The 17,275-nt window shown below is 38.3% G+C and overlaps 1 protein-coding gene across 18 annotated transcripts in view; it reads right to left on the bottom strand.

The window, feature by feature from the left end:
• The window catches only part of SRPK2 (SRSF protein kinase 2), a 299,124-nt gene that overhangs the window by 49,091 nt on the left and 232,758 nt on the right, over window positions 1–17,275 (bottom strand). For all 18 annotated transcript variants that reach the window (XM_017957047.3, XM_017957045.3, XM_017957049.1 and 15 more), the window contains 3 exons: window positions 7,783–7,891; window positions 6,651–6,738; window positions 6,020–6,107 (listed from right to left, as the gene is read on the bottom strand). In XM_017957047.3, coding sequence (XP_017812536.1) covers window positions 6,020–6,107; window positions 6,651–6,738; window positions 7,783–7,891 — 285 coding nt within the window. The remainder of the gene's footprint in view (window positions 1–6,019; window positions 6,108–6,650; window positions 6,739–7,782; window positions 7,892–17,275) is intronic.

The raw sequence follows: 17,275 nt of genomic DNA, 5'->3' as shown, positions 1-17,275 counted from the left end.
AACTGACATGAAACAAATACAGAGCTTCAGTATCTTAGGTGTCCTAACTGCCTGCCTAAATTTCTACTTGATAAGCTACTTAAAACAAATTATAAAATAAAAATTTAGTAAACACAGTTAAGATCTATTTAATCTTTTCCTTTAATAATACCTTATATTATACAACTAGATCAATTTTAATACTATAGGCAGGTGTTAAGAACGTATGATCACCATTTAAGACATGGTATTAAGACTTAATCTATAATAACAACATCTCAGGAATCTGGATTTTCTTTTGTTAAAACGACAAGGTCTCATTATGCTGCACTGGCTGGACTAGAACTCCTGGGCTAAAGGTATTCTCTTGCCTTAGCTTCCCAAGTAGTCAGTACTACAGGTGAAAACCACCATGCCCAGCTTAATTTTTTTTTTGAGACACAGTTGCGTTCTGTCACCCAGGCTGGAGTGCAGTGGCGCAATCTCAGCTCACTGCAACTTCTACCTCCCGGGTTCAAGTGATTCTCCTACCTCAGCCTCCCGAATAGCTGGGATTACAGGCGTGTGCCACCATGCCCGGCTGATTTTTCTAGTTTTAGTAGAAACAGGGTTTCAACATGTTGGCCAGGCTGGTCTCAAACTCCTGACCTCAAGTGATCTGCCCACCTTGGCCTCCCAAAGTGCTGGGATTACAGGCATGAGCCACCACACTTGGCCCCAGCTTAATTTTTTTAAAAAACAGGTATTTCAGCCTTCACAACTATGACAGCTCCAATTTCATTATATATTCATATCATTTATACAGGAAGATTTCAAATGGCTCTGAAACCTTTTGAGAACATTTTGTTCATCCCTGGAGTCTTACAGTTGACTTTAGAATCAAAAAAGTAGTTGATTTGATCAACTATAATAACTGAATATGCTACATTAAAACAGTATTATTTTAAATATTTTTAGTGAAAAAGAGAAAAATCTTTCTATCCTGTTGAAGAATGTAAATGCTACAGATTTATGTGCAGATAATCTAAAGCCAGAAGTTTCTTACTATTTCCCAGGATCATTACAAAAATGGCAGATTAGTTAAGGACTAAATTTAGCAGCAGGCATAGGGCGAGGCCCAGGATATCCAAAACATAATCTAAGTCTTCTCAAAGCACTGGCACATCTGGACTATGATGATTACTTAGCATTTTGCTTCAGAGTAAAAATACCCACTAGAATGTATATTTCAAAAACCTCTATTTACCCACAAATTAAGTAGTTTCTCCAAAGAAATGTTCTGTTAGCTGTCCCACGAACGACCCTGCAGGTTGGACACAAAAGAAGTGACTGCTCTGCCGCTATCTACCTACCGATTTATCTATCTAAAGGGAAAAATATACTCAGGAGTTAGCAGAAATTAACTGGAGAAAAAGAATGAGGTAACATTAGCAGCCACTGGTACGTCCTAGTATACTAAAGATGAATTTCTAAAAGAAATATGAGGGATTTTCAAAAAGTTTATGGAAAATGTGTATTTTGAAAACACTATGCATAGATTTCAAAAAATTTTTTGCACCAAAATAAACTCATACTAGTTTGTTAACATATCTGAACAGGATCTAGTTTGAGGCACTCACAAGATAACATACCAGTTTGAAAAAAGCCTCTACCAGAGCAACATGAATTCTAAAATCGAAGCAATAACAAACATCAAAGTTATGATGAAGCTTGGGTGAAATCACTGATGCTTTATGGTAAGTTTAAGGGGACAATATCCCAAAGAAATCGGCAGTTTTCAAGTCAATAACCCGTTTTAAGAAGGGATGAGATAATGTTGAAGATGAAGCCTGCAGTGGCAGACCATTTGCATCAATTTGTGTGGAAAAAGTTTGCAGCTGGGCGTGGTGACTCACACCCGTAATCCCAGCACTTTGGGAGGCTGAGGCGGGCAGATCACCTGAGGTCGGGAATTCGAGACCAGCCTGACCAACATGGAGAAATCCCGTCTCTAAAAAAAATAAAAATAAAAATATAAAATTAGCCAGGTGTAGTGGCACATGCCTGTAATCCCAGCTACTCGGGAGGCTGAGGCAGGAGAATCTCTTGAACCTGGGAGGTGGAGGTTGTGGTGAGCCAAGATTGCACCATTGCACTCCAGCCTGGGCAACAAGAGCAAAATTTCATCTCCCGAAAAAAAAAGTCTGCACCCTAATTGAAAAGGACAGATGACAGAGCAAACAACAGCCAACACCAAAGACATCATGACTGGTTCAACTTACACAATTCTAATTGAAAATTGAAGTTGAGCAAACTTTCCACTCAATGGATGCCAAAACCACTGTTCCCAGATCAAGACAAGAGCAGAGCTTTCAATGGAAATTTTAAACAGGTAGGATCAAGATCCTGAAGCATTTCTTCAAAGGACTGCAACAGGACATAAAACATGGTTCTACAGTATGATCCTGAAGACAAAGCACAATCAAAGCAATGACTACCAGGAGGTGGCAGTGGTCCAGTCAAAGCACAAGTGGACTAGTGAAGAGGAAAGGACACTGCAATGGTTTTTTGGTATGCTGAGGCATGTTGCTTGTTGACTTTATGGAGAACCAAAGAACGATAACACCTGCTTATTAAGAGAGTTTTTTGAGAATGTCAGCGAATGCTTTAGCAGGAAAATACCGGAGAAAACTTCTACTGGGAGTCCTTCTCCACCATGTAAATGTTCCTGTTCATTCCTCTCATCAAATGAGAGCAATTTTGTTAGCGTTTCAGTGGAAACTCATTAGAAATCCACCTTATAATCCTTATTTGGCTACTCCTAATTTTTGTTTCCTAATCTTAAAAAGGGCACCCATTTTTCCTCACTTAATAATGTAAAAAAGATTGCAGTGACATGGTTAAATTCCTAAGACGCCTGGTTCTTTGAGGAGCAACTAAATGGCTGGTATCATCATATACAAAAGTGTCTTGAACTTGATGAAACTTATGTGAGAAATAAAGTTTATGTTCTTTATTTTTATCTTTTAATCTAGTTTTTCTATGAACATGGTGACATTCCCTCGTATAAAAACCTTCTCAAATATATGGAGTGAAGGAAATGCTTCCCTAGTCGATCATGACTTAGTAGATGCATAAACTGGATATCATTCTGGAGTTTAAATCTGGGAAAAAGCCTTATCCTTAGGCTTCTGACATTTGTGAAAGTAAAATATCAAAATGGTGGATCTGTTCCAAACATGATATAAAGAGCAAAAAATCTGAGAGAAGCCAGAAGACCACAGCTATTGACACAACCTAGCACCCATCAGTCACGTGCCTCTGAGTAAGTGGTCCAATTTTCTTGAACCTTGGAAAATGAAAGTACTGCCTACCCCAGGCACACAAAGGGCTATCTCAGAGGATCCAACACCCATATGCAGAAAAAGTATTCAGGAAACTGAAGGCATTATCTCTTCTCTTCATTTTTGCTTTCTTCTCTGAGCTACAGGTTTTGGGATACTTTGCTCTCTGTCACTTCCCCCTGGAGCTACCCTTTGCCAACTCCTCAGGTAGAGGAAGGATAACATGCCAACCCTTTCTACAATCCTAATTCACTTCCTCCTGAGTCCCCATCAAAACCAGCAAGCACCCACATAACTTAGTAGCATGGTCAAAACTGATATTCTCAAAAAAGAAAGAAAAGTCAAGAGACACCTTCGCTTGTCTTCTTCCTAGACACACTTCCAAAGACAACTAGTATTAGTGACAGGTGAAGCCAGCTGGACTTCCTGGGTCGAGTGGAGACTTGGAGAACTTTTCTGTCTAGCTATTGGACTGTAAATGCACCAATCAGTGCTCTGTGTCTAGCTAAAGGATTGTAAATGCACCAGTCAGCACTCTGTAAAAACGCACCAATCAGTGCTCTGTGTCTAGCTAAAGGATTGTAAATGTACCAATCAGCACTGTGTAAAAATGCACGAATCAGTGCTCTGTGTCTAAAGGATTGTAAACACACCAATCAGCAATCTGTAAAAACACACCAATCAGCACTCTGTGTCTAGCTAAAAAACACACCAATCAGCACTCTGTACAATGGACCAATTGGCGCTCTGCAAAATGGACCAACCAGCAGAACATCGGTGGGGACAAATGAGGGAATAAAAGCTGGCCACCCAAACCAGCAGCGACAACCCGCTCAAGTCCCCTTCCACGTTGTGGAAGCTTTGTTCTTTTGCTCTTCATAATAAAATCTTGTTGCTGCCCACTCTTTGGGTCTGCACCAACTCTAACAGCTGTAACACTCACGGCGAGGGTCTGCAGCTTCATTCCTGAAGTCAGCAAGACCACAAACCCACCAGGAGGAACAAACAACTCTGGATGCGCCACCTTTAAGAGTTGTAACACTCACTGCGAGGTCCGCGGCTTCATTCTTGAAGTCAGTGAGACCAAGAACCCACCAGAAGGGAAGGGACACATTAGGAATAAGGCCATCCTTTTTAAAACACATGAGAAACAACTAAACTTATAGCTGACCAAGAAACACTTTCCTCTATTAAGAGTCACTAACTTCTGTCAGGATAATTCAAATACTCTGTGTATCATATTCTAACAAGAAAGATAAAAATGTAAATTGAACAAATTAATCTTAAACTGAACAACTAAAGTAAGTGAATACAGACTTAGGAGTAAACAATATTGTTAAAAATGATTCAAATATGTCTTTAAAAATTCATTTTTGCAATACCAAGGAAATCTGAATGAAGAAGTCTCCAATACCAAGGACACCTGATGCGATATCAAGAAATTGTTAATGTCTTTGGTGAGTTTTATGGTTATGTTTAAAGGTTCATATTTTTTCAAAGATTCACAAAGACATTCGTAGAAGTAAAAGGACATGACTTCTAGGATTTGCTCTACAATAATTCAGCAAAAAAAGATAGATGGATCAATTATGGCCAGACCAGGACAATTATTAAACTTGAGGGACAAATTTACAACGATTTACTGCAGTATACTCTCTCTTTCATATAGGTTTGAAATTTCTCCCAAAAAGTTTGTAAAGAAAAACAATAAAGGTATTTTCTATCAAGCACTGGCTTATCTCAGATATATCAAGGAGTATAGAAAATGCATCATTTGCCGGGCGCGGTGGCTCAAGCCTGTAATCCCAGCACTTTGGGAGGCCGAGACGGGCGGATCACGAGGTCAGGAGATCAAGACCATCCTGGCTAACATGGTGAAACCTCGTCTCTACTAAAAAATACGAAAAACTAGCCGGGCGAGGTGGCGGCGCCTGTAGTCCCAGCTACTCGGGAGGCTGAGGCACGAGAATGGCGGGAACCCGGGAGGCGGAGCTTGCAGTGAGCTGAGATGCGGCCACTGCACTCCAGCCTGGGCAACAGAGCGAGACTCCGTCTCAAAAAAAAGAAAATGCATCATTTTACCTTTCCTAAACTTTTGCAATATAGATAACTGGGAATAAAATCAAGAAAACCAAAATGTTTCCATATTCACCTGACAGAAAGATGAGCCTCTGGGGACAATTACTTGAAAGGCTCAGTTGTATAATTCTGGAAACAGAATGTGGCAACTACTAGTACTATTCAGAACTAAGAGCAGTCAAGTGCTACCCTGGGATGTGGACATTTACAGAGCACTTTTCCTTTTATCTTAACCAATGCTCCATTCTCACATGGTGCTTTGCAGCCACTGGGGCACACACAAATTGTCCTTGCGCACTGGTTTTCGAAAGTTTAAAACACAAAGAAGTGTTGCTGATGTATGCTTTTATTTACCACTACAAAAAAACTTTACCACAATTAACAGGAAAAGATCATTAATTCCACACCAAAATTAAGTCAAGTTGTTGTGTTAAAAGTAAGTTTCTAAGATGCTCCTATACCAAATACCCTGAAAAGCCATGCAAACCATCCTAGGTGGACCACTTTATAATACTTGACAGCGTTCCTAGAGAGTTTATGTTGAAGGTGATACAGCAGAAAACAGAGATTATAGGAGCTTGAAATATTTTCATTTGTTAAAAGGTAAAAATATAAATAAATCAGGAAGTAAAGGATACGTATCCCATTCATGCCTGAAATCTTGAAGTCGTCAATGAGCTGGACCACCATGTCTTTGTTTGGGTCACTGGGATCACTTTCTCGAACCTATGCCAAGAAAAAGGAATGCGAGAACACAGAGTTTAAGACAAAGCACGTTTTCCCATTATAACAGCAATACTGTTTAAATACAAGTGTGTTTTAAAATAAAAAATCATCACAAAGTTATAAAGAATAAACTTGATTTATTTTCATTTTTATTTTTTATTTTGAGACAGAGTCTTGCTCTATAGCCCAGTCTGGAGTGCAGTGGTACGATCTCAGCTCACTGCAACCTCTGCCTCCCAAGTTCAAGTGATACCCATGCCTCAGCCACCCAAGTAGCTGAGATTACAGACGCCCACCACCATGCCTGGCTATTTTTTTGTATTTTTAGTAGAGACGGGGTTTCACCATGTTTGCCAGGCTCGTCTTGAACTCTTGACCTCAAGTGATCTGCTCACCTTGGCCTCCCAAAGTGCTGAGATTATAGGCATGAGCCACCATGCCCAGCCAAACTTGACTTTAATTTAGTATTACCCAGAAAAACCTTTCTGTAAAATTTTAAGTCATTAAATTTTCTTATATCATTCACATTTTTAAAGTACTTACACATTTGAGCAATTTTATTTCATCCAAGGCTGTCTCCGTATAATGCTGGGCACTTTTTACAACTTTCATTGCAACAAATCTTTTCCCCCTTTAAAAAAAAAAAAAAAGTATTTATATTATCAGTGAAAGAAATCATTAGTATTCAGGTTAAGCATCCGTAATTGGAAAATGTAAAATCCAAAATGCCCCAAAACCTAAAACATTATGAGTGTGTCGACATGACACCACAGTGTAAAATTCCAACTCTGACTGCAATCAAAACTCAGTAAAAGCTTTGTATGTTGCACAAGATTATTTAAAATGTTGTATAAAACCGCCTTCAGGCTATGTATATATGGTGTATATGAAATACAATGAATTTTGTGTTTAGATCTGGGTCACATCTCTAAGGTCATTGTGTATATACACAAATATTCCAAAATCCAAAACACTTCTGGTCTCAAAGCATTTCAGATAAGGGATATTCAACTTATATGAGATCTATCCAATAAACAAAAACATAAGCTTTCCTTTAAAATAGTACTTTTCAAATGGTGGGGCCACATTAAATAGTTGTATGGGTCAAGACAGTCTCTTTTATGCTTTGTTGTTTTGTTTTTTCCCTAATTAAAACAAGACTAGAAAAATACCAGAATTATCACAAATATTACTCACCAACCTAATAGTGAAAACCACTCTCCTCTAACACTTTTGTTTCAGAACACACACACATACGCACAAAATACATGTGTGTATATATATATATGCGGAGTAGCAATGAAGCTTCTTACTATGTGTCATGGCTTTGAAAAGTTAGAAATGACTGATTTGAAAAGCCTATACACTGAAAAGCCTATACTATACATTATGTTTGATATGGATGAATTACTAGAAAAATAATATAATCCCAATGTAAAACAATTTCAGTGAATTAACTTTGAAATAAAGCTGGAAGCAAGTAATATTTTAAGATTTCAAATGAACTTCAAACTAAGGCAGTGGGGCAGAAAGGAATCTAGCCAGCTGAGGCAGGCCTGTGCTAAGCACTTCACATACCTCAACAAAGCAGTGGTGACCCTCAGCCATACCTTCTTAGAACACATATGTTGAACTACTCCAGGAAACAAATGCACAAATGACAAAGAACACTTACTGCATATCCCAGCACAGCCAGACAGTAGAGAAGTGCCCCCATCCAAGCTTTCTAATAACATGATACCGGCCATTGAAGAGGTCTCCAATTTTCACTGGATGATAGCCACCTTAAAAAGAAAGAAAAAAAATTCAAAATACTGGAAAAGTAGTGAAAACATTTCATCTCTTTTGTCAATTCTTGATATCATTAAAGAAAGCTCTACATAACACACGCAGACTAAAACACGTTTACTAATACATTTTTTTCAGGAATATCTTTCAACAAGAAAAAGTGTTGGCTGGGCGTGGTGGCTCACACCTGTAATCTCAGCACTTTGGGAGGCAGAGGCAGGTGGATGACTTCAGGTCAGGAGTTCGAGACTAGCCTGGCCAACATGGTGAAACCCGGTCTCTAGTAAAAATACAAAAATCAGCGGGGCATGGTGGCGAGCACCTGTAGTCCCAGCTACTTAGGAGGCTGAGGGGAGAGAACCACTTGAACCTGGGAGGTGGAGGCTGCAATGAGCCTGAGCGAAAAGTGTGCAACTGCAATCCAGCCTTAGCAAAAAGTGTTCTATCGATTCCTATTAGACTTCTTGTTTTAATTTAAGGAGGCAATGAACCATCCAGCACACCGTAACAATAACTTGAGGTTCCCTATTTACTTATTTTACTTATTTATTTTTAAGACAGGGTCTCACTCTGCTGTCTAGACTGGAGTGCAATGGCAAGATCTCAGCTCACTGCAACCTCTGATTCCCAGGCTCAAGAGGTCCTCCCACCTCAGCCTCCCAAGTAGCTGGAACTACAGGCACACACCACCATGCCCAGATAATTTTTGTACTTTTTGTAGAGACAGGGTTTCATGACATTACCCAGGCTGGTCTTGAACTCCTAGGCTCAAGCAATCCGTAAGTCTCCCCTCCCAAAATGCTGGGATCATAGGCATGAGCCACCACGCTTGGCCAAGGTTCTGTATTTCAACCTAGGTGTGTACGTTATGCACACACCAGCTCTTGGTATTTAAAGACTTTTTTCTCCTAAACAAGTTAAATTCAAATCTTTTTGGATATGTACAAGAAAACTGACAAAAATAAACAATCTTTACTCTGTATAATTCTGCATGCATCAATAGTTTATTCGTAACTAACTAGAAACTGTACAATGCATGTCTTAATTTACGTTCTAATAGGGCTTGTTCCTCTCATCACTATTCTGCCAACTTCTAACTCCTGCCTGGAAACATTCCTTACAAATGAAGAAATGAGGTGGGGCACAGTGGCCCATGCCTGTAATCCCAGCACTTTGGGAGGCCAAGGAGGGCAGATCACCTGAGGTCTGGAGTTCGAGAGACCAGCCTGGCCAAGATGGTGAAACCCCGTCTCTATTAAAAATACAAAAAATTCGTCAGATGTGGTGGCAAATGCCTGTAATCCCAGCTACTCGGAAGGCCGATGAAGAAGAATTGCTTGAATCCAGAAAGCAGAGGTTGCAGTGAGCCAAGATTGCACCACTGCACTCCAGCCTGGGCGACAGAGTGAGACTTCACCTCAACAAAAAAAAAAAAAAAAAAGAAAGAAAGAAGAAGAAGAAAGAAAGGAAGAAATCAGTTATAGAGGAATAGAGGACACCCTACTAAGGTAGATTCTTGAGGGGAAGTAGGGTGCCTCACTGATATCTGGCACGAGAAGTTCTTTGCTTTCCATTTTTAAGCAAAATAAGCAAGCTACAAACTAGCGCAGATAATATGGTATACTTTTTGTGAAATACAGAGGATAAGATTTTAGCAATGGACATTCCTGGGTATAAAATTACTCTTACTCTCTTTATCTATAATTTTATTCTTTTTAGCTATGCTTTTTCAATTTCTTCAATTTTTCTAAAACAGTATTTTACTACTTTTTTACATTGGAAACAGATTTTAAATTCTTTTAACATTTGCTTTTTAATTGTAAAGACATCTATTTCTCTTTTAATCTGCAGAATTCTTACAAATTACTCAGTAAAGATGTGGATGGCTTGTGCCTCGTCTTAAGAGGTCTAAAGCAGGTGTAGGAAGTATCTAACCAGATCCTTCAATATATTCCCAGGGGGCTCTCAATAACACGTCAAGAATATATTTATGAATATTTAAATTGTGTTGGATTATTCCTATGTGAAGCAGGAATGTGACCAGCTACTGAGTTCCTGAGATTCTCACCCTTCTATTGCCTTTGCACTTGCTTTTCCTGGATTTGAATCTCAAGGTGTATGACAACATTTTGGCTAAATATATGAACTAAATGATAGTGAATTAGGAATAAAATGTATTATTAAATGCCTTACTACTTAGAAGATTAAACTAAAATTAATTAAAAAGATGAGCTCTGAGTTTATAATACAGTTATTTATTTATTTATATTTTTTGACAACTGAGTTTTGCTCCATCACCCAGGCTAGAGTTCATTGGCCATCTTGGCGCACTGCAACCTCTGTCTCCTGGGTTCAAGCCATTCTCCTGCCTCAGTCTCCCGTGTAGCTGGAATTATAGGCTTGCACCACCACACCCGGCTAATTTTTGTGTTTTCAGCAGAGTTAGGGTTTTGCCATGCTGACCAGGCTAATCTGTAACTCCTGACCTCAGGTGATCCACCCACCTTGGCCTCCCAAAGTGCTGGGATTACAGGCATAAGCCACCGCGCCCAGCCTACAATACAGTTTTGAAACCATTAAAATTAACATTCAAAGCAGGAAATGAAACTGTTTATCCGGTATGAATTAGGAACACTGTGCTAGGCACTTTATTTTCAAAACCATGTTCCATGAAACAAAAATAAACTATAATATACTGCAGGTGTTCGATAGGGGATCAGGGCAGTGGGAAGGAAGAAGGGAGAAGTTCTGTTAGAGAAACGCAGTGTTGAACAAAGAAAACCAGATTTCTTGACCATAGGCCTAATGTTTTAATACAGAGTGAGAACCTTTAAGAGAACAGAAAATGCTGCGTATTCCTGACATATGTGTTCATGGAATTATTTCTTCAGAGACCTAGTTGCATTTTATAACACAAGTATTTAGGAAAGACTGATCTATCATAATTCTTGAAACCACTCTACAAAGTAGATGGTATTATTTTTACACTGCTACAGAGAATACCAAGTATCACAGATTATGAAGTACTAGGTTCAGGGCTAGAAACTAGGTCTGACTCCAAAACCCATGTTTTGTCAACTAGTAAGAAATACACTCCAATTTTAATAACTAGAGGACTGCTTCCTGGTCTTAGTACACAGAAAACATGGGATGTCTTAATTAAAATCTATATACTAAACATACATTATTGCTAATATTTAAGTCTCTAAATTTAAAAATAATTTATGCATAAAAAGAAATCTATATCACACTAGTACATGTTTCAGATTCAAATTCTCAATTAGCCAAAGTGTGTACATGTGAGCAAAAACAGAGGAGCACTATTTCCAATGTAATCACAGCATAAGCACAGCAGCTTCTTTTCTCAAGGGCTTTGAAAGCTAACAACAACAAAATTACTAGTGGAGTACAGTATCCCTGAAGCCCTCAGTCTAGCTAAAACTATTATCTCTATAAAAAGGCAAACTACACAAGAGATGGGGGCTAGCTCTGTCACCCAGGCTGGGCAGTAGAGCAGCACGAACAGGGCTCACTGCATCCTCGAACTCCTGGGTTCAAGCAACCTTCTCAACTCAGCCTCCAAGAAGTATATACCACCATGCCTGGCTAGTAATAACATTTTTTTAAAAAAAACAACTATAAAACACTTACTTCTAATTTTCAAAATGTGATATACACAATTTCAAGTCTATGTATATTCTCATATTGTAACTCTTGGTTTCCTACAAAATTAGTATCTTCTGACCATTCATTTTTCATTCCCTTCTCACATAATAGCACCTTGCTCACAGGGCATCTCCTCTAACATCCATGCTGCCAGAAGAGTGGTCCCTATCTCCATGCACCAGACCACACTAACCTAACACCCAGGGAATCAGAGAAAATGAACACTCCAGTAACTCCACCAGAAATGACCCCAATTCCTTGGGCTTAGGTAACTATGCACACTATAATGGCTATTAGCAATGGACACCCCAAGGTGTACGACGTTGCCCAGCACACAAGAAAACAAGTACAGTTACTAGACAAAGACTCAAACTTTATTCAGTTCGCTGCTTCACCAGAGGACAGAAAAGGAGTATGGGACAATAACAGTGCTATGGACCCTGCTAACAGCATTAGGCAGGGTGCCAGAAAGTCTCAGGTACTTGAAGATCACCATGACTTAAGGGTTTGGTGGATACACCTGTGCACTTCACTATTTGTACTATTTAATATAAAAACCATGCATTTATCAAACAGTTGTTTTTCTTTTTTTTTTGTTTTGGCTTCTCAAAAAACAAATCTTAGCCAGGTGCAGTGGCTCACACCTGTAATCCTAGCACTTTGGAAGGCTAAGGCATGAGGATTGTTTGAGCCCGAGAGTTCGATACCAGACTGGGCAATACAGTGAGACCCTGTTTCTAAAAGAAAAAAAAAATCTTATCAGATTACAAACACGAAAAGATCAAGAATGAACTGTTAAGTAACCATTAAATTCATTGCTCTGGTTTCTTCTACTTCCATGCCTCCAGCACAGCCAAGATTTCTGTAACTAAAACTCTACCTAAGATAGTAAAAAGAATCCAAAGAAGAAAATGTTAAAACTCTCCTTTTTAGCTATTTGGGTGACTTGCTAGCCAAAGATAAAGATTCCCTTTTCCTTGTCTAGCAAAAAATAGATTCTATTTATACAGTTAACCAGAAGTTCAGAATTCCATGACAGACAATGTTCTGGAAGTATTTTCAGCAAAGTCTCTTTATTTTCTTAATAAAGATAATATTAAGTGTCACCCGAGCTCTGCTGAGAGTGGTTTCTCAGCCTTCTGATTGGGCGGTGTCTCTATATAACCACTGAAAACTTTCAAAGTGCTAGGGAAAGCTGAGAATCACCCCCAACACACACAATGATTGAAAAAAGGGGGAGCCAGGCGCAGTGGCTCAAGCCTGTAATCCCAGCATTTTGGGAGGCCGAGATGGGTGGATCATGATGTCAGGAGATCGAGACCATCCTGGCTAACACCGCGAAACCCCGTCTCTACTAAAAAATACAAAAAAAAAACTAGCCGGGCAAGGTAGTGGGCACCTGTAGTCCTAGCTACTCGGGAGCCTGAAGCAGGAGAATGGCGTGAACCTGGGAGGCGGAGCTTGCAGTGAGCCAACAGCGGGCCACTGCACTCCAGCCTGGGTGACAGAGCGAGACTCTGTCTCAAAAAAAAAAAAAAAAAAAAGGGAAGGGGTGGAAAAAAGAAATTTGTTCACAGTAACGTAACATAAAGACACATTCTGTGTCACTGAAGATTTTAATACTTCCTTCCCCCAAAATTGATAAAATAAAAGCAAGCAGACATAAAATCAGTAAGGATATGGAAGATTTGAACACACTATCAACCAGCTTGACCTAATTACCACTTATAGATCACTACACTCAACAACAAATACTCTTTTCAAGGACACACAAAACATTTACCAAGATACATAATGTACTATACCATAAAACAAGTCTCAATAGAAATAAGAGGATTCGGCCGGGCGTGGTGGCTCACGCCTGTAATCACAACACTATGAGAGGCCGAAGCTAGTGGATCACCTGAGGTCAGGAGTTCAATATCAGCCTGGCTAATGTGACAAAATGCGTCTCTTACTAAAAATACAAAAATGGGCTGGGCGTGGTGGTGCACGCCTGTAGTCCCAGCTATTTGGGATGCTGAGGCAGAACTTCTTAAACCCAGGAGGCAGAGGTTGCACAGTTGAGATCACACCACTGCACTGCAGCCTGGGCCACAGAGTGAGACTCCATTTCCAAAAAAAAAAAAAAAAAGAAATAAGAGGATTCAAATCACACAAAGTATGTCCTCAGACCATAACAGAATTAAATTACAAACCAAGAAGAGAAAATACTCAGAAATTTGGAAACTAAGTAACACAATTCAAAATAACCCATAGGCTAAAGAAGAAATCAAAAGGAAATTAGGAGGTATTTCTTACATTAAGTGAAAATGAAAACATTATCAGAATCGATGAAATGCTGTTAAAGCAAAACTCAGAGGGAAATTTATAGCACTAAATGCCTATATCAGAAAAGATCTCAAAAAAGTAATCTTAGTTTCTACCTTAGAAAACTAAAACTTAATAGCAAACTTAATCCAAAGTAAATGGAAGAATGAAAATATAATAATGATATGAACTATAATAAGTAAAATAAAAAAGCATAAGAACAGTCGAGAAAATCAGTGAAACCAAAAGCTGGTTCTTTAAGAAAATGAAAGCAATTAACAAATTTCTGGCCAGGCAGACTGGGTAGGGAGAGAAAACACAAATTACCATCATGAGCAATAAGTGAGATAACGTCACTATGTATTTTTGAGGTATTAAAAAGATACAAGGGAATATTATCATGTAATACCTGTACATGTGAAAACTCAGATAAAATGGGCAAATAACTGAAAAGACACAAGGTCCAAACAAGAAAAAAAAATCTGAATAACCATGTATCTATTTTAAAAAATGAATTTATTGTTCAAAATCTTCCCATAAAAACTGCATTGGTATCTTCTTTCTTGATATTATGAAAGAAATACTACAAATTCCTCCTAAAAAGTAAAAAAAGAAAAAAAAAAGAGGAAATACTTCCAGTCTTGATCCTAGGAAGCCAGCATTTTTTATTCCAAAGCCAGGCAAAGACATTATAAGAAAACTACAGACCAATTTTCCTCATAATGTAGATATAAACATTGCAGAAAAAGGTTCAACAAATCAAATCAAATAATATATCAAAAGGATAAAACATCATGATCAAATGGGATTTATTCCAGGAACACAAACTTGGGTCAGTATTCAAAATTCAACTGATGTAATTCATCATAATCAACATTCTAAAAAAGAAAATCCATATGATCAGCATATCAGACACAGAAAATCATCTGACAATATGAAACATTCATTCCTGATCACAATTCTCAATGAAGTAGGAATAGAGGAACATCAATGAAAAACCTACAGATAACATCAGATTTAACTATTAAAGACCAAATGTTTTCCCCCTAATACCAGAAACAAGATAAGGATGTCTGCTCTCCCCATTTCTATTCTACTGTTCTGGAAGCTCTAACTAGTACAATCATGCAAAATAAATAAAAAGGCATCACTGCTGAAAAAAAAAGAAAATTTATCTTTAGTCACAGACAAGCCACAGAGATATATATGTGTGTGTGTGCGCGCGTGCGCGCGCATATATATATGCACAGTGGCCTATGGTTTTACATACATACATATATGTACGTGTGTGTGTGTGTGTATACACACCACATCTGGCTACTTTCTGTATTTTTAGTAGAGACAGGGTTTCACCATGTTGGCCAGGCTATTCTCTAACTCTTGACCTCAGGTAATCCACCTGCCCCGGCCTCCCAAAGTGCTGGGATTACAGGCACAAGCCATCACGCCTGGCCTAGTCATGTATTTTCTTGAGTGAAGTAAGAATCTGTTCAATGATTTTGATCACTTTTCTAATGGACTGTCATTTTCTTATCACTGCAGATATTCCTTATACATGTTAATACCTTCTTGGTTATACATCCTGCAATTCCGCTAATAATAACCACTTCCAAAATGTACCTGGTAATTGTCAGAAAAGTGATTAAACCAGGAAACACACACATACACACACACACAAAAGAGCTGGTAAAGTGAAAATAAAAACATGATATGCAGAGATATCAATGAAACCTTTTGATGACTTGCTTTTTTTAAAAGCACTGAGAATAGACAGCATGACTTGCTATTATGTATGTACTAACCACCACTTTTCTTCACTTAAAAAAAATTATTTAAAACATACGCAACCTATCTTTTTACTTCAACAAAAGGGTATCTTTAGATTATTAAGATGTGTGACACAATGTAAGGACACAAAGGACTGCAAGAAAATCTTAAAACCTTAGTATATTTGAAATATCTCATCTACATTACAAGATAATAGGTAAATGTCATTTAAAAAACCAAGATTTTCAATATAAAAGAGTTAAAATGTAAAAGTTTTTAAAAACTGTACAAATGATGTGTCAATGGAGGTTCATCATTTCTAACAAATGTACTACTCTGGAGGAGGATGCTGATCCTGGGGGTGGCTATGCATGCATCGTGGCAGGAAGTTCATAGGTTATCACTGTGCTTTCAATTTTGCAGTGAATCTAAAACTGCTATTAAAACAAACAAAAAAAAAAAAAAAAAAAACAGGCTGGCAGCGGTCGTTCATGCCTATAATCCCAGCACTTTGGGAGGCCGAGGTGGGTAGATCACAAGGTCAGGAGATCAAGGCCATCCTGGCTAACACGGTGAATCCCCGTCTCTACTAAAAATAAAAAAAATTAGCCAGGCGTGGTGGCACACACCTGTAGTCCAGCTACTCGGGAAGTTGAGGCAGGAGAATCGCTTGAACCTGGGAGGCAGAGCTTGCAGTGAGCCGAGATCGCGCCACTGCATACTTTAGCCTGGGCGACAGAGCAAGACTCCGTCTCCAAAAAAAAAAAAAAAAAGTAGTCTTAAAAAAAGATTTATTTGTTTGCGGTCAGGTTAAAAGTGCCTAGAAAGAATATTTCTGTAAAGACGAGACTACCTATTGCATGGGGACACACGAAAGTACAGAAGGTGGTGACAACATGAAGAATCCATCAGACAAATTCAAAAGGTGAAAGTCTAAAGAGACAACTAACTAGGGTTCTAATATGAATTAAGTGCATGATGTTGTGAACAAACGAAGCATAATTCTGGAATAAAATTAAAACCACTATTTCAGATAACAAGTATCTTCTCAGTATAAGATAGGAAAAATATTGCCCAAGTTGGAAATGGATTGTCTGTCAATGATTAGTAACAATCTCTTGTAATTGGCCTTCATCAATAAAATTTTACAATCCTTCTTTAGCTAATTTAGGTTATAAAAGAAATAAGAAAATAAATTATTGCTGTAAAATTTCACAACACATTCTTCCTAAGATTTGACAGTCACATCCCTGAGCCGTGAAGAAAATGCCTGCAGGTGGTATCAATACAAATGCTTCAATCTAAGAAAACACTACTTTCCTCATTAGTAATTTAAAGCACAATTTAAATTACATTCACCACAGCAGAAACACTAATAATAATAATACTAAATATAAAAAAAGCATCAGGACTAAGGACATTTTTAAAAGCACTTAGTAGCAACCAAAAATATAAACAATAATGAAGCCTCTGGCACAACCATTAAAATCCCTTGAAACTGGGAGAAATTCAAAAGCAGTCAATGAGAGAAGCTATTGTTATTTAAGAACTCTTGAATACAAGTCAATCTCTGTTATTACAGTCAAATATTTCCTATAACAGTAACGAATGGGAGACTGCTCTAGAGGAAAAACCAG

The sequence above is a fragment of the Papio anubis genome, chromosome 4 (assembly GCF_008728515.1).
Source record: "Papio anubis isolate 15944 chromosome 4, Panubis1.0, whole genome shotgun sequence".
Taxonomy (NCBI): domain Eukaryota; kingdom Metazoa; phylum Chordata; class Mammalia; order Primates; family Cercopithecidae; genus Papio; species Papio anubis.
The sequence above is the reverse complement of the archived record's forward strand: the minus strand, read 5'-3'. Positions and strand labels throughout refer to the sequence as shown.